This window comes from Alligator sinensis, unplaced genomic scaffold (genome assembly GCF_000455745.1).
Source record: "Alligator sinensis unplaced genomic scaffold, ASM45574v1 scaffold402_1, whole genome shotgun sequence".
Lineage (NCBI taxonomy): Eukaryota > Metazoa > Chordata > Crocodylia > Alligatoridae > Alligator > Alligator sinensis.
The window spans coordinates 554,066-578,338 of NW_005842089.1; the positions used below are offsets into that span (position 1 = coordinate 554,066).

General features: G+C 52.7%; 1 protein-coding gene across 1 annotated transcript in view; it reads right to left on the minus strand.

Annotated features, from left to right (window-relative positions):
- Positions 1–6: 6 nt before the first annotated feature.
- MPRIP (myosin phosphatase Rho interacting protein) overlaps positions 7–24,273 on the minus strand; it is a 127,162-nt gene continuing 102,895 nt past the window's right edge. Inside the window, exons 14-23 of the mRNA XM_006023929.3 lie at positions 22,542–23,133; positions 20,970–21,086; positions 10,251–10,398; positions 9,467–9,584; positions 8,625–8,784; positions 8,257–8,376; positions 7,507–7,593; positions 6,622–6,784; positions 5,887–5,972; positions 7–2,269 (exon numbers count right to left, since the gene is read on the minus strand). Of these exons, the coding sequence (XP_006023991.1) occupies positions 2,198–2,269; positions 5,887–5,972; positions 6,622–6,784; positions 7,507–7,593; positions 8,257–8,376; positions 8,625–8,784; positions 9,467–9,584; positions 10,251–10,398; positions 20,970–21,086; positions 22,542–23,133 (1,663 nt within the window). The 3' untranslated portion in view covers positions 7–2,197. The remainder of the gene's footprint in view (positions 2,270–5,886; positions 5,973–6,621; positions 6,785–7,506; positions 7,594–8,256; positions 8,377–8,624; positions 8,785–9,466; positions 9,585–10,250; positions 10,399–20,969; positions 21,087–22,541; positions 23,134–24,273) is intronic.

Sequence of the window (24,273 nt, forward strand, 5' to 3'; positions counted from 1 at the left end):
GTGCTTCTCCACTGCAGGAGAGGAGTACAGACAAGGGGCAAGGCTGCGTGCCACCGGGGCTGGTCCATGCAGGGTTGTGAGCACGTAAGGAGCAGCTCTTAGACTCTTGGCTATTAGTCCGGGAAGGTGGTTGGGCAGCTGGCCTGACCCCAGAGTCTCTGGGAGCAGAAAGGGCTGGGTCAGGTCCTACGGCTGTGTGGAGAACACACAAAAGTCTATTACAGGACAGGGGGTAAGAAGGGGGAAGGGTCATGAGAGTGTCCAGTGTGGCATGGTCTCCCCACTTCTTATCCCTTCGCTGCAGCATCTCGCCACATCCCTCTGCCTCCAACATGCCTAGGCACAGCATGGCACCCCAGGAGTGGGGGGCAGGGAGAGATGGGGATTTCAGCCCTCCCTTGCCTATCCTACATAGATGCACAGACAAGCACAGCAGCCCAGTCTGGGTCCAAGGCAGGGAGGGAGACAACAGAACCCATTTCCCACCATGGAGCAGAGATGCAAGGCTGGCTAGTGGCTTCAAAAGTGGGGGGTGGAGGGAAACACCAGTCGTGGCCTAGCAGCACAAAAGCAACTCCCCTCCCTGGGAAAGCAGAGCTTTAACCAGCTCTAGCACCAGCCTTAGGCCAGAAATCAGCACAGCCCGTGAAAACAGAGTTCCAGCCAAATGCTGCAGTTTCAAAGCTAGGCAGCAGCTTCAGTCCCTAGAGGAGGGTGCAGATTCTTAGAAGCACAGTATGATGCAACTGAAACTGCGAGATGGCCAAATCGGGGTTGAAACCCAGTGCTGCACCAGCATTTAAATGCGGTTCCTGGCCTGCACTGGACAGGTCCTTATGCCGAGTCAAATCAGGCCTGAAACCAAGGAGTTGGGGCGGGGGGCAGCACGTGGAATGTCACTGGCAGTGCAGTGACTGAGCTAGTGTCTGTCCTGGGCAGGTGGAGCAAGGGGGTCTTGGCAAAACAGCTGCTTTGCTGCCGAGCCCCCCTGGGTCAGGGCTGCACCTGTGCTACTGGGTTCCCTCCATCTCCTCAGCTGTTTCCAATATCCTGCCCTCCCACCTGCTTTGTTGCTTAACAGGCTTGCATTTGTTTTAAGCCAGCCTCCATCAGGAGTAGGCAGGAGCCACGATATTGCTGCGGTTGGGAGCATGCAGGATTTCGTGACTCATTCCAAAATGTGTCCCCAAAGTGGCATCACAACTACAGCCATTTGTAGGCAGGAGGAGCAGGATTCTGGGGCCAAGTGAAAGAAGGCAGCATTTGGACTGAGCAGAACATTTCCACAGCCAGAGCTGGTTCTGCTTTGTGGTCAGCATCCATCCATCCATCCTCCAGAGACTGGAGGAAGGGCCTTGGTACTTTTGAGGGGCGATAGGAAGAAGGGGCAGTAGGTGGAGGCTAGACAGCTACTGCTAGGCTGGTTCTGAACTGCTGCATCCTGTAGCACATTGCTCAGACAGCACCGGGGATCAGAGGGAGGATCATGGAGGGCAGCAGGCCTTTGGGCCAGGTTGTGTTGAAGCCTGCGTTTCAGATGAATGTTGGGCGTTGTGTCTGTAACTGTCTGAACCTGGGCACAAAGCCCGACCAACACTCCCCTCCCTCTGCTCTGCTGGGCTAGTGGCCGTCAATGCTGTGACCCAGGCCCAAACCCGATCGCAAGGGCTGCTTACAACTCAAACCGACCTGCTCTTCCTGCTGCTTTTGCCGTGGGCTTTTCCCCAGAAGTGCAAGAGGCAAGTTCCACGGTCAGGGTCCTGGCATGCACAGAGCCCAGGATCAAGCAACAGCAGTGCAGCGAGTTCGGGGCTGCGCCGCCCAGGCCCTGCACCTATCCCACCGCAGTTGGTACGACAGTTAGCTTATCAACAGGCGCCTGGCCTTAATACTGACACTTAGTGTAATGATTGTTCAGCGAAGGAAGGATTCTCCTGCAAAAAGCAGCAGGGGACCAAGGTCCATCCCCTCCTCCCTCGTAGTCTCTGAAGTATCTCATGAAGCAGGAGGAGGAGGCACAGAGCCCTCGGGGCCAGGGAAGACCATGCCCAGTCGGATCAGGAGTGTGTAGACCAACAGCAGCAATGATGGTCAAAAGGAACAAGAAACAAAACAGTGCTCGTGCTGCATGGCCGTGAGCTGCCAGGTGCGGGTGTTCGAGCTGAACAGGGAAGGGGAGGGAGGGAAAAAAAAAGAGCTAGTCTTTCTTCAAGTCCCTGGATTCAAAAAGCTTCAGGCGTTCTTGCACCGTCAGGCCTTCCTTCAGACTCTGGGGAGACAAGAGAGGGACAGCGTCAAAGACCCGGCAGTAAGGCCAAGCAATGAGGCGTCTGGCAAACACAGGGATGGTGCGGATGCTGAGGCAAAGGAAACAGGAGGAAGGGACGGCCTCCTCAATGGAGAGATTAGTGGAGCATGCCAGAGAGAACACGCTATGATGGGATGTTATTATTGGTGAATCAAACCTAGAGAGAGTGAGATTGGAAGTTCCCCGGGTGACAATCGCCGCAAATGAATGAGGCACGCAGGATGGCGAGCTTGGGGAGCCTGGCTCGTAAAGCAATCCCTGCAGCTTGCAGAGTGTGGGCCCAGCTTCAACAAAGCCCCTGGCTTGTACAAGGAGTCCAAGCAGTCCTGCTGGGCTCTGCCGAGAGAAACAGCTCTGGAGTGGAGACGCATGCTGGCTTCCCCTGACTGCTGGGGAATCCACACTAAGTGGCTAAAGCCCCATCTCCATTGTATGCTTTGCCCCAGCAGCCCTGAAACCACAGCTGACAGCTGCGTTGCAGTCCCCACCCTGCACTGTGACCCCAACCTACGCCTTCCGCAGCTGGTGGGAATCTCATGAACTGTGCTCCACGTTCTAGCGGGACCAAACTCATGACCCACTTCAGACTTGAAACCCGTATCTCTAGAGGCAAAAGACTCAGCTGGTGAGATGGCAACTTCTACCCTTCAAGCCCCCAGTACTGGTGTTTGGGAGCTTGGCACTGAAAGCCTTCTCAAGCATGGCAGAACAGGACAGAAGCGACTGCAAAAGTATTGCTGTCTTAGGTGGCCAACTGCCACAGCCAATTTACTCAGCCGTTTTGGGATCTGGATGCTCAGTTACAATGAACACGCAGCAGCTCTGAGAGACGGGGCTTTCTGCACTGTCCCGATCATGCAGGTCCTGGCAATGTTCCCATTTCCCTGCAGCTCCCCACTGGGCAGCACCAGAAAATTAACAGGAGCAATCGCAGCAGCATAGGCCCAAAGCTAAGATCTGTTTAACGACTGGTTGCTGGGGCAGGCAGGTTCCGAGCTCCCCACAAACAGGATCGTTGGGACTGCAATGGCCACAGTCTTTCTGAAGCTCCCTCGACGTGGTCAGGAACATAGAACAATTTTTGACAAGTGGATGAAAAGCAGGACCTGAAAACTAACCTGTCTGGGTTCACTGCCTGAGCTGTGAGAATCAGCAGCCCATTGTAAATGGGAAGAGAAAGGCGACTACTGTTCCACTCCAGTTCTCTTTCTTTCCAGTGGACAGAAAAGAAACTTGGGAGTTCAGGAGCGAGCGTCTCTCTGGCACAAGCATCTAAGTAGGCCAGAGATAGGGCCTGTTCAGCCAGCCTGCACCTCTGAATTCTCACTTTATGGGAGGGGACAACATGATGCATGAGACTCCGCTGCCAACAGCAACAAGCAAACCCCTCACTTGGGAAGGGGCTGCTGAAATAAGGCAACAGTCTCTTATCCCAAGAGCCTGGAGTGAAAGGATGGCAAGGAAATAAGGACCCCTCCAGTCCAATTAACACCAAGCTGGCAAATTCCCTCAGTCTCTCAGACCGTCTCTCCTTTTATCACTACTTCCTCCCCTGCCAGCTGCGTCCCAATCTCAGCATCTTTGCCACACGATGGCAAATGCATCACTGGAACCATCTCCTTTGTCATGAGCTGCTTTCTTCTGCTGAATGAGCTTGGAGTCCTCAAAACAACATCTAGGATGCAATGTGGGGGGAAGAGGGCATCATTTCACCCACGCCACAACCCGACCATGACAAACCTATGGCTCCCTTCTTCCTGCAAGCCTGCAGGCTGCTGTGAGTTTAGTCAGAGGCATGCATAGTCATTCAGCATGCACACTCAGAGTCCCACGCCCCCGACACACCTAGCCAGGGAGAATGCCCAAGAGCTGTCCAAATCCTCCTTTCTGCCGGACAGCTGTGTCGGTGAGGGTGGGAGAGAGAGAGTGGGAGGGCGAGACAGCCACAGATCCCCTCGGGGAAGAGCCAAACGGGGCGATTTGTATTTTACAGCAATCCAGGCTCCCCCGCCCTCCCAGGAGAATCAAATCTCAGAATCAAGAATCAAGAGGAGGAGGGGGTCTCGCTGGCTATGGGAGGCGTGAGCGGGGCATGCACGTGTGGGCGGCCCCCGCGGGGAGCGGCGCTGCGTGGTGGGGACGGGTTGGTTTACCTACGTGACAGGGAACCTGGACTCTGGTTCCTTTCAGTTTTCCCATGAGACCTGCTCAATAACGGACTGTGGGAGGAGAGAGCAAAACAGAAAACAAGCAGCACGTCAGTCCCAGCAGCGTTTGCGTTCCGAGCCTGGCCTCGGCCCCTCCCAGCCCTCCCTGCCTCTGCCCATCCGCACAGGCCATGGCGTCTTCAGGTCGGAGTCTCCTTTGCCCAGATACGTGCTCCAGACAAACAGACACAGACACGGAGGGGATGACAAAAGCAGCAAATCAAGGGGCAGTGGAGAAGGGAAACCAACAGACCAATGCTGTGCACCAGCACGTCTACTGCACCATTAAGAGATGCCCAGGGGCTCCCTGCCCCCCGAGCTGCAGACATCGAATGCACGTGGTGGGGACACCCATGTATTTGATTGGTGCAGCCTAGGCACAGCAGTTGGCTGCGTCGGCTTTGTACAGCTTGGATGATGAGCGTCAGGTCCTGCAGCGTTGGGACAGGACAGAGCGAGAAGCCCACGACTGGCTTCCTGCTGTGTCTGGCACTGTCCCGACCACTTACACCATCAGAACGAGATGCCAAACACTGAAGTTCCTGTGTCCTTCCCACACAAATCCAATGCCTGCAGCCCCATGGAGATGATGGAAATGCTCAGCAAGGTGAAATTCTGACAGAGGCCACACATGGGGGCTGGGGGCTGCATTACCAGGATTTGGGACAAAACTTGAGGCCCAGAATGGCCAGGCTGAAGCACTGAAAGCCATTGGGCTGGCAGCCCCAACCTGCCCAGGTAAATCAAAAAGTTTCCTTAGGACCAGGACACCTGGATCCTAACAGACTGAAGGTGCTGCAGGAGTTGACACCACGTTGCTGTCTATCGGGACAAGCACTTTCTGGTATCTACATGTACTCACACCAGTTACACCCCCCACCTCGGCATTACGATGGGGAGCAAGTCCCACGGGCCAGAAAAACACGGCACACCCCTGGCTCTTCAAATTGCAGCTGTAGGAGCTGCCAAGGCAGGTTTGTAGCTAGACTCAGCAGGCTGCAGGCTCAGCCAGAGGCAATGGACCCAGCCCTGCAGGATCTCGCAAGGAGCATGGGAAACAGCCTGCCACCGCACCAACTGCCTACCTGCACATGGAGCAGCATGGCCATTATGATGGCAAGGGCTTGCTCAGCAGGCACTGGACTTGTTTCCATGAGTGCTGTGGGCTGACGCAAATGCACAGCAGCACTGAGCTCCCACCCTGTCCCTTACTGGGACTGGAGTTCTGACCTACACCCTCCTCCTCGCCCCCTACCAGTCATTCTTGGTTTTTTTAATTTCTTTTTTTTAAATTTCTTGGAGCAGGCTTCCACACACCCGTGCTAGAGAGCAGTGTGGGGCACAGGCATCACAGGGGAGACGCACACTCACCTTTGACCTGATATTCCTTAACTGCCGGCTAACACTGGATCTGTCTTTCTTCAGGAAATCGGGGTTACTTTTGGATTTCATGATGTCTGCAGGGAGCAGAAGGAGCAGAGTCAAGTGCAGCTCCCAGCCCACTGGCTGTCAAGTCTGGAGCCCATCACAGGGAGGCTGGGGACAGAGCTGCTGGCAGACAGGCAAACCAACCCAGTAGAAGTGCTTACTCCTGCTGGGCATGACACTGCTGCCCTGCAGAGCCACCCTGGCATGGGTGCAGGGGGCCAGCATGGCCACTCCCTCCAAATGCTGCACAAGGAAACAGCCTCCCTGATGCAAAGGAACATGCCAAGCATGACTCAGAAAACGGTTCCAAAGATACAAGGGGCAGCCTCCTCTGCCCAGGCTGGAAGGAAGAGCTGCCGCTACTAGGAGCGAAAGCCCCTGGGCCTGACGTGGGGAGACTAGGGAGCAATGCATCACAGCGCAGAGGCCCGTCACAGGCACTTCTCAATCACGACCAGCCTATGCTGCAGTCTAGGCAACTGGAGACGGCTGTTCCTGCTCCCATCACCAACCTCCTGAGCCCTCCCTTCTGCACACACCAAGCCACAGTCACCCCTGCTGCCATGCCAGCAACTCAAATGGATCTTGGGTGGATGCCAAACCTGTAGCTTGGCCCTCCCAACCCCCTCGTCCCCACACACGGTCTGTCAGGACAGGGCAACAGAAGAGAGGACTGACCGTAGCCCGACACGGATGTGTTCTCGGGGGATTTCTCGCCCAGCGCTTCCGTGGCCGCCTTTAGCTGCTCTTTCAACCGGCTGATGTCGCAGTCTGCCTTGGCCTTCACGATGCTCAGCTCTGTGTAGATATCCTTGTGTTTGTCACTGGCGTATTTCTTTTCCTGGCAAAGGAAACCCAGCAGGGTCACTGCAGAGCAAGGCAGACAAATGGAGCCAGCCAGCTGACATGCTGACTAAAGGACAAGGGAAAGCAGCAAGCTGGAACAAAGCCCTGGACATTTGGCCTTTCTTGATTCTCACTAGGCTGCACCCCAAACCACAAGGAGCTGATGGTGAGAGCTGGGGGAGAACTCAGACCACTAATCTGAAATCACAGCTACCGCCACACGCGGTCAAGGGGGCTCTCCTTTGGCTACCAGCAATCTAGGACACAGAGTTGAACAGTTCCAGTTCCATCCAGGAGAAAGCAGCGCATGCAAACAGGCCTGCTGCAGATACTATTGTTTGCAGGTTTTGGTTTTAACCTGAAAATGGCACGGATCTACTACAACTATGAGAACCAGCCTTGGCCAATGCACCATAACCAGCCCGGCCCAGTTACATGTTTAGAATGAGGTTGTTTTGCTCAGTTTAAGATCTGCTGTTACAGGGTCCAAGACAAATCCCTGAGATCTGATGCTGCCAGGAGGCATCTTTATGGCATTAAAATGACCATCTCCACCCCTCTCCCCCTCCCCCCAAAGCATTTGATTTAATTAAGGGAGGAAAATATTTAAATGATGACATGACTCCTAAATAAGTAAGCCACAACTGCTGAAAGCCATCCAGCGCCGCAGAGGGCTGGCAGAACATGGACAGCGACAGCCCCAGCCCCCAGCATTACCCGCAGAGCTGTCTGCAACTCATCCTTAAGGGAGCTGATCTCCTGCTTCAGGTACTGGATTTCTGATTCCTTGACTCGCAACAGGACCTGCAGGGAAAGAAAAGGAACAGGCATTTCCACCCAGGAACAGAAAGGCTCCCACCACCAGCCAAAACATCTCACAGGGTGCGCTGAGCACGCCTGGGTATCAACTGAGCGGGGACCACAGGGCTCAGTTCAGAATGTGCTTCATGCCAATACTCTCAGACGGGCCCTATCCCTGGGCAATCCGTGGATTGCAGCCGGGTGTGGGAAAAAGGTCCCCTGGGGAACCTGAAGCTGGTGAGGATAACGCGGTGCACCCACTGGTGGTTGCATCAACCCGTGTGCTGTACTTCCACCAGGATCTCGCAGCCCCACTGTGCCCTGAGCACAATTCCCATATTATGAATCAGAAATAGAGGAGAACGAAGCAGTCAAAAGACTTGGCTAAGACCAGAACAGGAACTGCAGAACTGAGGAGGGTCCTGGCTCTGCCTCGCTCTTGGGCCACCATGTGTACGGCCCGATTGTGCTCCCGGCCACCCCAACCTCTTCCCGTCCCACCGACGGCTGTTTCAAAGTGAGGACCAGCTGGAGGGCAGGGCCTACAGGGTGATCCTTGCACCAGTGACCATCAGTGACCTCTTTGGCCACCCAAGCCCCAGCCCGCTCTCTGCAACTGCCGCCTCAGCTGCACCAAGCAGCTGCTACTTGGGACAGAGCATTTACCTCCAACTCATAGGCATCCTTGCCCTGCGTGAGAGGTGAGCCAGCAGCCTCTCCCCTGCCCTCCCCAGTCAGCAGCGTCCGTAACTGCGTGATCTCAGCAGCCAGGCGGTTATTCAGCTCCTGGGAAAACAAGAGAACCACCATGTGAGCAGTGGGGAACAGGCGAACCCTTCAAAGGTTGAGATCTCTCAGCCACATTTTCAGAGGCTCCCTAGGCATGCCAACAGGTCCATTCATTAGCCCTGTTTGCCTTGCACAGCACCAGCCCATTGGGCACTCGGCCTCCCACGCCCAGCAGCGCTGATTCTCCAAGCTAACTGACCAGGCGTGAGGAGCTCTCAAGCAGGGCGGGGGGGTTGATGCCTCACCTGATTGTGTGCATTGAGCTCCTGGTTCTCTCGCTGGCACTGGCGGAGGGCCTGCCTCTCAGCCTCCAGGGCCTGCGCCAGGTGCGCGTTCTCCAAGCACTTCTGGGAGTACTGCTCTGAAAGGACCTCCAGTTCCCGCTGGACTGACTGCAGCTCCTCCCTGCAGAGGGGCAAAGCCCAGAGACACATCAGCTGGGCCTGCTCTCCAAAGCTGATCCAGGCGGCCCCCCCTTCCCCCGCAGGCCTAGGCTGCCAAAACTCCAGCCTCACAGAAGAGGGAAATGTTCTCGGGTTTTGGAAAATCTTAAGTTCAGGTGACCAAGAAACCGCCCTCTCTCCTGAAATTCAGAGAGGATTTCCAACTGCCTCACAGCCAACACCTCCACTGGAGAAACACTGCCAGGTGCTTCACTTAAAATGACTTGTGGGGCTGAACTCTATTGCACCTGTTCTGCACACGCAGAGAAAGGGTGTATTTGCCTGTTTGTGCATTATACACAGGCACCGTAGTTGGTTGGGCTGCTCACTAACTCTCCTATCTGCCATGCGAGAGTGGGTCTGGGCCCTACTAAAGGAGAGTGCTTTTCTCTTGTCTGAATACATCTGGCTTAACAATAAAGCCAGAGCTGTGCACAAACCGGCACCAGATAACTGTATTTTGCTTCTCGTATTAGTAATAGCTGCTGGATGCTCTACAGACAAGCGTCTGGAGTCTGGGGCTGATGCTCAGATTTAAGGAGAGAAGCTTCCATGTCACCCTTCTCTGGCCTGGGACTGTGCAACCAACAGGACTGAATATACACCAGCTCTCATAGCTCAGGGAAGGAGAGGGAGAAACCTACAGGTACTGCCTCCGCAGGGCCTCGATATCCGCATTGACGCTGCTGATCTGGGAGCGCTGGGACTTCTCCAGCTCCCGCTCCAGCTCCTCCCGGTGGGCATTCTTCATGGCTTCAATGGCTGTGCAGGATGGAAAGAGGATTAGTGCCCCGTGAGGAGGTGACACATTCAGGGCTCCATCCAAACGCAGCTCACCTCGGTGAGTAATCTCACTGCCTCACAATCACTTCGTTATCTGGCATCGGCTGTCAAGCAGAAAAGGGCTTCTGCAAATCCTGCTTTTTTAATGAAGTCCAACAATTGTCTGCTTCGCATGTGATTTCCCGATTACGAGGCTCCACACACACAGACCTTGGGCTCGGGCGTTTTAACATCCCAGTGGCACCAACAAATGAAGTCATTGTGGAACTAGCAATAAATCACCCACAGGAATGACTAATGCCTGGCTTCAGCAGGGCAGAAACCCAATCACTGCAGCCAAGCAGAGGCACATCAGACCTGGGGAGGAGACGGGAAACGGCTCCCCCCACTCTTACACAAATAGCCTAGGCCCCTCACCCCTTTCCCCTCACCCAGGCCTAGCCAGGGGATCCTCCCCTTCGAGAGCCATGCCCCTCCACCCTCCCACTGGCTCCTTGCGACTGATACAGATGAGGCTACCACCTGCCTGTCCTGCCACTGCTCCCTGGAGCAGCTACTCCCCCCTCCACCCTCTCCGCAAGGCAGGGAGGACTGTCATTGCCATGACTCAGTGTCCCCTGAGCGACAAACCTGCCGGCCCCTTACCCGAGATGGTGGCAGCCGTTTCTTCCGCCAGCAGGCGATCCTTCTCCTCCCGCAGTTTCTCCAGCTCCCGCTGATGCTGCCTCTGCAGATCCTCGATCTTCTTCTGATGCGTTTCCTCCATGGCTGCAAACCCTCGCTCACATGTTGCCTGCAGCAGGGAGGGAAGGAGCACATGTTTGCCTTTGGGGCTGCAGCTGCAGATTGAGGGCAGATGCATGCTCAGCACTTGGAAGGGTGTCACGATGGAGATCAGCCAACGGGCAGACAGACAGACAGTCAGATAGATTGTCTGTCTATCTGACCGTGGATGGAAGGGACTGGTCCTGCCCTCACCTGACTGCAGTGACAGCCTGATCCAGCAGGTCCTTTCCCTCTCTCACTTCAGACTAAGAGTGACCAAACAGCCCTGCACCCTCTCCCCCAGCCTGATCTAGGACTCTCAGTCCCTGCAAGTCCCCTCCCTGCCCTACTGCCTGCATTCCCCATCATCTGTTCCCTGCGTTGGAGGGGTGGGAGGGAAGAGCACCACCCACTGGCTCACTAGTATTACCACTGGTGCATTCAAACGGGGCACCGCTCAGCCCTTGGGATGGACAGCACTGTCACTGCTACCACTGCAGATCCTGTCTGTGCTTGGCCATCAAGGACCTCAGGCTGGCGTCCCCCAGACCCCTCTCCTGCATTTGGCTGGGGGGCTTGGGCAGAAGTCAGCAGCGTTCCTGCTACCGACAGAGCTTACAAGCTCCCCCTGGCACAGCTGAGTCAGGCACTGCACTGGCACCTGCTTGGCTTTGTCTTTTGGGGTGTCATGCTCAGTCACGTTCCCTGTGACCTGCCAGAAGCAGGATCCAGCTTGTAACTCAGCGCTCCTGTTTCCATCCTCAGGGCACTTTTGGGGATCTACACTGGCTCAAAGACTTCCCTTTCATCATGGGAGCCAATGAGCAGTGCCAACCTGCTCCCTCCTGGATCCCTACTTGGAAAGCGAACTTCAGAAACGAGGCAGGTGAGCAAAGCCACTATAAATTGAGACTTCAGTTCTCCAAAGAGAAAGCCTGGTTTGGTGAGCCCAGGCACTAGGAAACAGGACAGGAGGCCATGTGATCTAGATGCATGAAAGCACTTCAGGGAGCACGGTGAAGAGCATGTAAGAACTGGGGCACAATGAACCCTGGGATACCTTGAGAGAGCCACATCTGACACTTGCCTGTACTTGGGGCTCTTATACACTAATGGCAGAGGCTTGCATTGGCCAAATGATCCTGATTTCACAACCTTTCTGGCAACTCCGAACCAAGCTGCTGGGTCAGATCCACTCATACTTATCCTAGTGTAATTCAGTTCCCTTGACTAGGAAGGCTTTAATCTTGCCCTCTTTAAAGGGGTCAAGAATCCAAGCGTAATGCCTCCAGTAACAGTACCATACACCAGAGGTTCCCAACCCCTGGACCGCAAAGGGTTGGCTGCCAGACCGGAAGTGGCATACTGCGGACTGGCAGCCAACCCTTTTTTATACCGAGTTTAAAAAAGGGTTGGCTGCCAGTCTGCCGGTCACTTCCAGTCTGCAGTATGCTGGTCTGCAGTTTGCCTGTCCACAGTCTAAAAAGGTTGGCAATCACTGGCGTACACTACCAGTCTTTGCTTGAAATATCAGCCCTTGGGTACAAGCCAACAACCCAGTGCGGGACTTGAGCCCATGACCGAATAAAGCAGGCTTCCTAGGCTAGGTCTCTGCAGGTATCATGTCAAGGAGGAAATTGGTAAAGGCTCTCTACTCGTTTTAGTTGGGAGGTACAGTATTGATTGTATTATAAATGCATTGCTGTAAATCTGAGAAGCCAGAGTGCAGCCACACCTATACCTGTTATTAGCAAGGCAGTAAAGTTCTCCATAGCACAGAAGGGAAACTAGTATTTTAGTACGCATACCGGAGAGTTTGAGGAAAGCGCCTGGGGTAAGCTTCCTACTTAACAATTAAATATGGATTTTAGTTCCTGCCCCCTCAATTCCTATGCTCTTCCAGAGCATGATACACCCAATCTGCAATACCTCATCAGCCCAGGGCTGCTGGAGGGGGTGCAGGGGGAGGGGGCTTCTACTCTTTTCTTTATCTGACAGACTGAAGGTTTTCCAGCAGTTTGAAACAGCCAAGGGCAGAACAGTCTTGTGGGTGTTAGTGTCTGGAAACAACCAAAAGGCCATTGTGAGTCACCGAAGAAAGGGAATTGCTTATGAAGCAAGACCACACCTCTGCACAAAGGACTCTCAGACCCTGCTTGGAGCCTGGCCCGTAGCCCTGGACACGGACAGCAAAGCCTTTTTTGCTGCTGAGACAAGAGTATTATTTACTGTTGGCATGACTGACAACTGTGGGGGAGACCTGGGTAAGAGCTCAGCGAGGGCCTTTCCCTGCCCAGGTCCCCGTGGCTCGGAGCATTCTCAGTTTACTGCCGACACGGCAGCATCCAGGAATCGAAGGACAGGAAGGCCATTTCCTCACCTCTCTGTCCAGCACCCAGGTGCTGAATGCCGGGTTTGCTTCTCAAGGGGGACAAGGATCTTGAGGGAGGTGCCCGTCTTCCTAGGCTGTTTAGCTAGTACTGGAACACCGCCTACTCTTTCCTTACCTTCACACAGCCCAAACTGTATACTATGCTGCCGCTGGACGCAGGCTTGCCCAGCACTGCCCGACTCTAAGGTACTATTGCTCCTTACAGAGCCATCAACCAGACTTGCTTCTGCCATAAATCCCAGGTCCTTGTGTGAAGCCTGAATCAGCTGACCTGGCACATCCTCCTCTCACTGAACCCAGCCATCTGCTCAAGGGCTGCTAGCAATGCTGTATTGCCCTGCTGCAGCACCAGTTCCAGTTGGAAGTGGTCTGGAGTTTTAAAAATAAACTAATGTTTTCAAAGATGTAATTTGAAAAGGGTGCGACGTCTCTCGTCAGCCTTGAACAACGAAGTGTTGTGCAGAAATGCCTTTTGTTGCCATTGTTCCTCTTACAGACTTTTTGGTTAGTTGTAACAACTGTGCACTGTTTGTCATGCAAAATAAAATTGCTGGAAGACACAGCAACACTGGATTCCCCTGTTAGCAACTTAAGAGCAGAGATTGGTACTCCCCGCCCCCCATAAAACTTGGACATCTTTTTGGCAGCAAGATTTCTGTGCCCCCCCCCCAGCCTTTCCTCCATAACGATGGATTCTGAGGACATTTCTTTGCATTTCCTGTTAGAACTCGGAAGACAGCAGAGATCGACTGAAGGTTTGATCAGACTGGGAAAGACAGAGCTCTGGAAGGAAACTTTGTACGGAGAGTCACACACAAAATCTACATCTCAGGCAGGAGGAGGAGAAACAGTACAATGTTCACGACTGTGGAGGCTAGAGGACAGCACAACAATATTATTAAAGCAGGTTGAAATTCCCCCTCCCGCTAAGGACCCAGCGCCCACCACAGAGACCATTCCCAATCATGAATTTTTCCCATACCGAGACAAAGCCTTTTAAAACCCCAGTTGCAAGGGGCTGGAAGACCTGAGCAATGCATTTAGAATACCCCACAGCACAGAAGCAGGAAGAAACCTAGGTCGTTTTAACTGGTTTCTCCCTCTTGACTGCCTTAGTTCTCATGGGGGATGTGCTCTTTTTCAGCTTGTACAAGTATGACCCTCCCAAGACACCGGAATAAGGTACTGGCAGGCAAGAAAAGCATAAAATTAAACATATGCAAAACCTTCAGGTTCTCAAAGTCTTTCTGATACTTCTCCCTCAGCGTGGCCGTGCTCCCCTCTAGGTGCTTGTTCTCCAGCTCGTCTCGCATGGCATCCATCTGGGCCTCCAGCTCCTGGATGCGCTCCCTCAGCCCATGCATGGAGTTTAGCTCGCTTTCGGAGAGCTGCATGCCTCCACTAGGCTGCTCTGCTGTCCGCGCAGTCCCAGGCCCCTGGGAGGGCACGGCCTCCGGGTGCTGGCGCTGGTAGTCATCGAGCGTTCCTTGCAAGCGCTGCAGGTTCTGGCTGTAATGCTCCTGCAGGGTCTGCAGCTCCTCGCTGTGGATGACTTGCAGTTCCTTCACCTTGGCCTGGAACCTGTCCTCCAGTGTCTGCATCTGCTCAAGGTGGTACCTCTCCATGTCCTGCTTGTCCCGAACAACGGCATCGAGTTGGTTCAGGCCCTCCGCCCTCTCTGCCTTTAGAGTGTCCTCAGTCCTGTTCAACTGCTCTATCACATTTCGTATCTCCTCCTCATACCTGCCTTTTAACTCGCTGATGCTTTTGCTGCGTTTGTGTTCTTCTTCCTCCAAGAACCTCCGCTGGTTCTCCAGATGAGACACTTTTGCCTGAAGGTCTGCGTTCTCCCTTTCAAGGATGGTTATCATCTCGCCATATTCGCTCCGCTGTTTTCGAAGCAAGTCTTCATATTCCTCCCGAAGGACAGCAACAGCCTGTCCACGCTCCTGACACAGGGTGTCCATGTTTTGCAAGGACTCTTTGTAAAACTTCAGCTGCCTTTCATACTCCAGTCTAACTCTGCAAGCCCCATAACACACCTGAGCCTGGATAACCGCATCCTGAACTAACAAAGATGAGTATCGTTCAAGATCTCCCATGCTCTGAGAAACCTTCAGGAGCTTCTGACAGTCCTGTATGGCTTCCTCAGGGGACAGGGATAGTAAGGCAACAGATATTTCCTTAAGAATATTTGCTTTATCTTTCAGCTGTAGGGCAAGATCTTCTTGAATAGCAACAAGAGTTTCACTACTCTGCTCTGTCAAACTCTGGCCCTCCTCCATCTTGACTGGGTCCTGATGCAGCACCACTTCTGGATGACTCCCACCCCAACAGACCTGGGTCTGGTCTGAAACATCTTTTTGGATCTCAAGTGCTTCAGAAATTTGATGCATAACCCTGTCAAATTCAGGGGTCCTGTATGCTTTGATGATTTCTTCCAACATGCATTTATGCTGCTGGAGAGCGGTTTTGGTATTATGGAGGTCTTCTTCAATTGTTTTTAGCCTCTGATGAAAAGATTCTCTCACTTTCTGCGCAACAAAACCAAGTTCTGCCCTGATCAATGAGGCGTCTGCTATCGTGTGGACAAGGCATTGTGGAAAACTAAAACTAACTGTTTCCATTTTGCCTTCTACCTCCTTGTCTTTGGTGCCTAAGTGCTTTCTCAGTTCTTCTACCTGGCTCCAGAATTCACCTTCCAGTAACAGCTTCTTTGATAAGAGGTTGGCCAATGCAATAGCTGTGTGAGAAACATTCGCTGGCTCTAATAACACCACCTCAGCTGTCCCGTGAATCTCCTGGAGGATCTGGGAAATCTCAGAGCTTGCATTTTTCAGAGAGTCTGCTATTTGGTTGATCAGGGAGGCTTCGAATGCTACTCTCTCAGAAAGCAACCTCAAGTGGTCTCTATCAAACATCTCAGCTTGATGCTGCTGGGAAACTTGTTTCTCTTCATCAAACAAACTTCCTTCTACTTGTGCCGTTTCAGCTAGACGGCTGTCCCTCGGCTGATGATCAGGTGAGACGGGCGCTCCCTGCAAGACTCGGACTGCATTTGCTAAGGTGGTTTCCATGCTGGACAGTCTCATAAGAAACAAATTGCTTTCTTTTTCCTTGTCAGAATTAGGCAAAGCTCTTAGCTGCTCTCGGCATTTCTCCAAGCAGGTCAGTGCTTGGCCATTTTTCATTTGGAAATCCCCCAGCTCACTAACATGATTTTCTACCATCTTGAACTTTTCCTGCCTCTCTGTTTCCAACTGTGAAACCAGAGCACTGACTTGGGACAGGCTCGTTTGGAGCTGCTCCCTCAGCTGAGACTCTGTGCTGGCCCACTGATGGTGAAGGGCTATCAGGGTCTCTTGGTTGTGACCTTGCTGACTTTCCAGTTTCAAGGTCACATCTTTGAGCTTTTCTTCCGTAATGTAAAGTTTTGTTTCCAAGGAATGGATGATTGAAAGATAAGTCTCCGAGTCACTGGCTCCTGAGGACGGGTAACCAAGAGGCAGTTCTGATGACATGCTTTCTTCAGACAATGACCGGTCCTGGCTCGTGTCTGAAGATGTGCTACTAGTCCAGTTCTTCTCTGACCCATCTGCATGGATATATTTTTGGCACTGGATGTTTGAGAAACGGATTCTTTGCCTTTTGGCACCTACAAATCCTGTCTCAGGCTTTGCTAAGATTTTCTGAACGATATCTCTGTCTTGAAGCTCTAGAGACTTGGATGGAGACACCGGTTCTTCCATACTTGACACGGTGAGTTCAGCAGCCTGCCTTTGGCTGGTCTCAGTACCTTCATCATCATCTTTTGGGGTGTAATGCAAACCTGGAAGTTCATCGCGAGTTTGGAGATGCTGTCCCAGTTCTGGATTAGGATTTTCATCAGCCTCAAGATTAGTGCAGAAGTCTTCTGCATCTTCAGCACATGGTCCTGAGCCTGCATTAGCTAACTTCTGTAAAGCGTCTTCTTTGGCCTGTAGCTTCACTTCAGTCTCCTCCAAACTGCTACCCAAAGCAGCCATTTTCACCAGAGCCTCATTGAGGTCTTGGTCTTTCTTCTCAACAATTCTCAAGTGCATTTCCTTCACATGTCTCAGCTCTTCCTCCTTTTCTTTTAACACTTCTTGCATGCTCTGGAATTGATCTGATACTTCCTCATACGAGTGCTCCAGGTTCTGATAGTTGGTCTCTTCCATTTTCAACTTTGCCTGCAGCTTGGCAACCTCGTTATCAGACTCAGCAACTTGATTCATGAGCTCTTGGAACCTACATTTTATCTGATCTCTCTCCCTTTCCAGCTCCTCAATATGCTCAGCCAGTTTCTGGATGCTCGCCTCCTTCATCTCCAGCTGCTCCTCAAGCTGGTGCACGATCTCGCTGCCTTCACATTTTGCATTCAGCTTCTCTTTCTGAAGAATCTCCATTTGCTGCTCATTGTTTTGCAGCTGATTCTCATACTCGTTGGCCTTGTCCTCCGCCTCCTTCAAACTCTGTATTAAAACCTGCTTTTCCTTCTCGCAGCTTTCCAGCAAAGCCTCGTAATTCTTCTGCAGCTTCTCCTCCATTAGGATGCGGGCCCGTTCACTAGCACTCAGCTGCATGCTCAGGTCTGCAATCCTATCTTGGAGCCTCTGCACTTCTTTCTGGTGGTCCCTTTGCAGTGCCTGCTGCACTTCAAGGTCCCTCAGTTCCTGGGTCTTTTCTAGCAGCAGCGCTTCTGCCGCCTTTAACTTTTGCTCGCTGACTTTTAACTGGGAGCTCAGAGTGGTCTCACTGTGCTGCCACTCCTCCAGCTGCTCTTTGGCTTTCTCCTTCTCCATCTTCAAGTCACTTTTCAGCTTGGCCAGAGTTTGCTCTTTGATGGACAACTCCGCTGCGGCATTGCCGAGTCTGGCCTGCAGGCTCTGAATCTCAGCTTCGTGGTGCCGAATCACATCCTTTGCTTCGCCATAGCTACGTTTCAAGGACTGAATCTGCTGATTGATTAGCTCTTGACGCTGGCACTGGGCTTCCAGCTCGCTTTGGAGATCTTGATTGACTTTATGGAGCCTCTGCCAGGCACCCGATGGCGAGGCGGCCACCTCGGTCTTAAAAAAATTGATTAAATACTAGGTTAGTAACACTCTTGGCTCCCAGTTCTGAGTGTCACACCTCTGGCCAGTCAGGCCATGGAAATGCTCCTTGGGTTGTTTTGGCTGTTACCCACATGCTCCAATTTTAGATGGTTTCTGTTCTTGGTATGTAATTTAAAAAATTTTTTTTTTAAATAAACCAACTTTTTAAAATGGGGCGACAGCTGCTTCTGATTAACAGAAAACATGGACAATAGCATCAAATCAGCTCTAATATAACAAACTCTACAAGAAAAATTGAACAAAACCAAAGCAATGGAAAAGAAACAAGTCAAACGGGGACAGAAGAACAAAAGCAATCAGAAAGAGTGAGGACAAAAGGAGGGAGGGAGGGAAGGGATGGGAACGGGCGGACAGAAGAGCTGCTCAATTTGGTGCGTTTGTTTGTTTTGTGGTGAAACAAAAAGTGCACAGTTCCAGATAACAAGGTTTTATAGAACAAGAGCAACAACAGGAAGTGAGGTTGAAAGTGAATGACATCACTTCCTGCCAGGCCACAGGAAGATGAGATGGCTGCCGTAGTGATGTCATTTCTGCAATGGCTAAACAGGCTTCTTTAGCGGCTCATCTTTTGAAAAAGATAGGATGGCTAAAGCTTAAAAGTGGGAAGGATCTAAAATCGCTACCTGTAAAAAATAAAACAAGAGGCAAGTGAAGGGGAAAAAAGGCATGATGAGAATGTAAAATAAAACAAACAAACCTTTGTGAGAGTCAAACCAAAGCAGTGTCACATGCAGAGAGAGAGAGCTCACAGAGTCATGCAAAAGGCAACAGAAATTAAATACCTTGAAAAAAATACACAAACAGGAAGAGGCAAGAGGAGCACAGCGTTAAGCCTAGGTGTTTGGCCTGCCTTGCTGTACTCTGTCTGCTCTTAACATGCAAGAGTATCCCCCCGGACAGGTTAGTACAGTGCCCGCTCCCGCCCTCCACCACCAGAGCGAGAAGACACTACAGGGGGTCCTGGAAAGAGAAGGCGTGAGGTCTAGCACTTCGCCACCTGTTAGCAGACAAAGGGTTTGAGATGTACCGCTCGTGATTAAACTGGACAGCAAGAGACGGAGGAGAGTTTGTAAGAGACCAGAAAGGGCTTCAGTGCAAGGTGCATGCGTCAGTCCCGGTTACTGTTCATCCTTTTCAGCATTTTTAAGAAATGTGCAGAATCTTTGGGGCTGTCGCAAATCAGAGCTTTAATGCCCAACATGCATCTACAAAAGGAAAGGGGCTGCGGCAGGGGCCAGGGCTGGGCAAGACCTCAGAAGATGCAGAGATTCATTCAGATCAAATGCTCTAAAGTTGATGCAGACTTATGAAAACAGGACCGTTTCCAATTTCAGGCATTACCTGCTTGCCAGGGGTTAGGAATACTCAAGGCTCATGGGGAATTCTGACTCCTCTGCTTCCCACTGACACTGGGAAATGCAAAGCTGCTATTGCGGGTGTCTAAGGGGAGGGAGCAGAACATTTCTGAACCCTCCAAAACAAAATCCAACTTGATTTTTGGATGACAGTTTGAGCAAATGTTAACTATACGAAGGCACAAGCTACTTAGGGATTTTGCTTTTAGTACTAACACCAAAGGCATTAGGGCTGACTTGGACATCCGAAGTCTGCTTGAAGCAGGTCTGGGTAGCTGATTTTGTGCTAGCCGACTATCTTCCAGGCTCCAAGCCAAGGGAGGTAGGATGTCTTTGCTCCAGGGAAACAGTAGCTGGCCTCTTGGTGTGGAAATGTGGGATTCTGCCCGGGGCCTACGGCCAATGTGAGCTGCCACCACAACAGAAGATCAAATGCATGATTTAGGAACAGGAAGCTACAGCTGCACATCATGAAGTCACCAATCCAAGCGGCACTAGGGAGATTGTTAACAGACAACAGGCCTGGCCAGGTTTTTGCCCCTTCCCACGGGTGGTCCCTCACCAACCTTGGACGTTCTCTTGGTCTTGCTGTTCTTTCAGTTTAACAGGGTTAAATCGACTCCTGAGTTGGCTATTGGGAAATCGGTGGGGGAAGGTGGCAGGGACTTCCCTGCAGCACAGCGGGCTTGTTCACTAGATACACGTAGGTTTCCTCCTGGAAGGATCTCTACTCTCCTTTTGGTAGCTTCTCTCTCCCCTGACGTCCAAGAGTGTGAAGGTCATGGCTTCAGAGCACTGTGCCTACCACCTGGGGTCTCTGGGCCCTACTGCAATGCAAGTCCTCCCCCTTCTCCCAAGGGTAATAGCAAGGAAACACATAGTGCTCCCCTGGGCTAGGTATACCTCCGCCCCAGCTCAGCCAGCCCAAGGGGAGAACACAGGCTGGGGTGTCAAATCCAGAGCTCCCCAACATGGTAGTGCCAAGTACAGCTACATGGCTGCTTTGACCCAGAGTTGGTGCAACCAAGGAAGAGTGAGCTCTACCCCATGCACAAAGCATTTTTGCCGGGCCAGCCTGAAGCAGCCCCACAGACTTTCCTCCTCTGAGGATGCTGTTGTTGGCTGTATCTGGGCACCTGGGGGAAGGGAACAGCTTTTCAGTAGCTGCTCCCCTTTCTTCTTTAACCAATCCAAAACAGGATTCCAGACAGAGCAACTCAGAGGTCCATCATGTGGCCAAAGAACAGCGCTCTGGAAAAAAGTCCATGTAGCCAAACCACTGGTCCCGGCTCTGGCTGTACAGAACAGATGAGAGATGTGCATGCACGTGTAAGATTGCACATGTGGTGGGACTAATGTTACTAACAGCTCTGCCAAGGCCATGTCTGCTATGGCTCCTTTCTCTTCAGCAGAATATGGCTGGTGAATTTATCCCAAGACTCAACATAGATATGAGCGCTAAAGGGAAAAGGGTCCCTCCACTCGATCTCAGACCATTGGGACCATAAAAGAACAGCTGAAGACCTGACCTCATGGATGCGGAGGAAGACAGTGACATGTAAGAAAGACCCAAGTCTTGGCATGTGGTCAGTTTTGCACATTTCCACTCTGACCCAGATGTGTTCATGAGTGCCCTGGACTGAAGCCCAACAGGTTTATTTTCAGGTGCAGCGAAAGATGAAGGAGATGCCTCTCTCCTTCCCCGCCCTCCTACCTGCAACACGTAGCCTTCTCTGGCACTCTGCTCCCGGCCCAGAGCTACCTTCAGCTGGTCCTGCAGGAGCCGGTTCTGCTCAAGCAGGTCCAGTGCCTCCTTCTGGCTCTGTTCCAGCTGTTGGGAAAGAACAAAGAACCAAAAAGCATTGACTAGGGAAGATGTACACAGCTGCTCTGTGTGGAGTAGGCTGAGCTCTCTCATGGCTGCCTCTCCTCCCTCTATAATTTGTGCCTTATCTGTTTTGCCAAAACCCCTCCTAGCAACAAAAACATTGTCAATTGGGTTCATTTTTAAGGCTTGCTGAAGTGGAGGATGAACTCCCCTTGCTGGAACCTGGCATGGCCCAGCCAATGCTGTGCAGATTTCTGCCCTCAATGGATCTCTGATTTGCAACTCGCCTGGCTACTCTAAACCCAGGCCCATGGCTGCTCTGCAGCCCACAACCCCTGCTGTTCCTAACCGGGGTCTATTCCAAGCAAATTGTGCTTCCCATCCGCCTCTCCTAAGGACTTAAGAAGAAGCTAATTTGTGGCATTCCTGAAACATAAGACTGTTCAGTGTTGGCCCCGCAAGGAGGGTCTAGATCAGTGATCCTCCACCAGGCTGCCTGGGGTGCCTGGAGATCTTTTCAAGGGTGCTCTGGGGTGCCACAAAATAGTAGCAGTTGGGTTTGCAAACACGATTCACAAGATAAACCCAGAGATTTCAACTAGGAATCCACAGTTGTGGACTCTCTAAAGTTCTTTGCAACAGAAAAAACCTACTGTTGTTTTTCTGTAGGCAAACAAGAGTGAGAAATAAGAGCCGGCATTTTCTGAGAGGTGTGCCGAGTCTATCCAGGAGTGTCTCAAATCTAAAAAGGTTGAGAACCACTGGTCTAGATAAATGCACCCATCTTTGTATGCTCCAGAGGCGTTTAGGTTAGCTGAGGCATTGTGTGTTCATATTTGCCCATGCAGAATCACATTCAAGGATGGGGCTGGAATGCAAAGCTGAATGGCAGAGTAGTCACATCCTTACCTTTTCCCTCTGGAGAGCAGGGTTCAAATGCTGCCCAGTTCTCCCCACGGGAGACTTGTTACTGAACAGCAAAATCCACAGCCCCTATCACTACAGGATGGATTGGTTGGAAAAGGAGGACAAAGTGTCCCCAGTCCTGCCCCAGGCCCTGAATTTTGGGGGGCCCTGTGGAGCTGGGCTGATTTTGCATCCAGTCACTCGCCACCCTCCCCACCCCCGCTGCTGCATTCATTCAGGCCCTGCACAGGCTGATTTGCCCTGGGCCCTGCACCCAGCTACAGTCGTCTCTGCCCACCGTAATAACCATCCAGATGGGAGTGGTGACAGCTGCGATCGCAACCAAAATGAGAGGGAAAGGGGAATGCCAGGGACATGGATCTAGGTTCTGCATCTCTTCACTCAGGCCTTACAGCATCCACTTACCACCTCTGCTCCTGACATAGGACTGAAATGCAGCCTCCGGCCTGAGCTATCCCACTGCTCATTTCCCAGTTGCAAACCTCTTGCAGCACAGGCTAAGACAGGTCACGGCTCAGGCTCCCCCATTACCTCCTTCTCCAGCAGCGTGGTTAGGTGGTGATTGGAGAGCCTGTCCTCCCTATCCTCCGAGTGTGTCAGGTGCAGGGGCATGATGGGGATCTGCTTCTCCTCGCGCAGGGGGGTCGTCTCCACCTGGTGCCACCGCTGCTCTATCTCCACGTGAACGTTCTGCGGCTTGATGTCGGTAGTGACGGGCAAGCCCGGGACCCTGTCCACCTCCATCCGCAGCGCATCCTCCGAACCCGTCCCATCAACAGCATCAGTCATCTCGAAACGCTTGCGCCTCTCCTCCCGCCGCCGCGCACGCTCCCTCTCCAGCTCCCCAGCGTCCGTGTCCAACACGCTGGGTTCCCTGGGGAAGGTGGGGGTGCCGCCCTTGGCAGACTCCACCGTGCTGGCTCTCTCCTGCGCCAGGGCTTGCTGGATGGGGCGGAACTCAGCCCAGTCAAAGGTCTTGGAGCGCCCCTCCCGCCTGCGCTCCCGAGCCCGGCTCCGCTTTTGCTCAGGGTCCATCTCTGCTTGGTCCGAGTCCTGCTTCTCGCTTGGTTTCGGGCAGGTCTCAAAGGAAGAGCTGGTTTTGCTTTTCTCTTCTGGCAAGGAGCTACGAGGAAAGACAAAGGAGGGAAGACGTCACCACTCAGAGCTGTGCTGTAGCATGAACCACTGCCCACTCACGCCTCAAACAGCCACTGCAGCAGGTAAGCAAATGGGAGACTAAGCCTGCCTGAACACCACGTGCGGTCATGTGCATCCCTCCCATTGCCACGGAAGCCTCTCGTGACCCATATCTGGAATTCTCTCCTCCCTTCTCCCAGCAGCTCCACATGTGAAGTCAGCGCTGGCAAAAGGAGCCAGGCTGATGCCGGCGGGGAGTGAAGCCTTATAATTGATGCATAGAGCAGGCACAGCACAGCCAGCAGTGAAGTTTCCCAGGGTGCTCCCAGGCCGCTGTGCCACAGCTGTGGCTCAGTGGGCTCACCATTCCCAACCCAAGCAGACCTGCAACAAAGGAGCTCTAGGGGTTCCTCTCTGCCTTGCTCACTTGGCGGCCTTGGGCTCCTATGCAGATACCAGCCACAAGGAAGGCAGCAGCAGTGCCAGCTGGTTGGATGTGGGCACCTGTCCATCCAGAACTGGGCTAAGGCCAAGTATCAGGCACCAGCTATCGTCACTGACAGGCTGGATTTGAAGGCCACATTCCCACCATGCCAACCAGTAGGCCACCTTCTGTCCCTCCAATGCCCAGACTTTCTGACCAACCTGCTCCTTCCTCCTAGCTCACTCAATGAAGCCATGGTCGCACATTTGTCTTGCTGCTGCTATTGGTCACTCCCAAGGTGACCATGGATTCACAGGTGCCAGGGTACAGCTCCCAAAGGAAGAGGAGCAGGCTGCCATTTAGCAGTGGTGGGAGGAGAGACACAGGGAAGCATGCAATGGCCCTGAGAGGTGTTGGCTAATAAGCTACACGCTGCTATCTGAGCTTGGCAAAGGTTTGCTTCTCTGTACAGCAGGGCTCTGCGACTTGTCAGCCTCCGCGAGGGAGGCCGCACTCTCCGACGTGCCGCTGCAGATGCTGCGAGGAGCAAGAGTTCTTGTGCACATGGCCACAAGTGTCACCAAGAATATCAGCTGCTTGGGCAGCCTAAAGGAAGCCATGACCCTCTGGTGCTGAGCCTGGGGTCAAAGTGAGGGAAGGTGCATCCTTGCCAAGCAGGAAAGGGTAAGTGTTAGTAGGGAA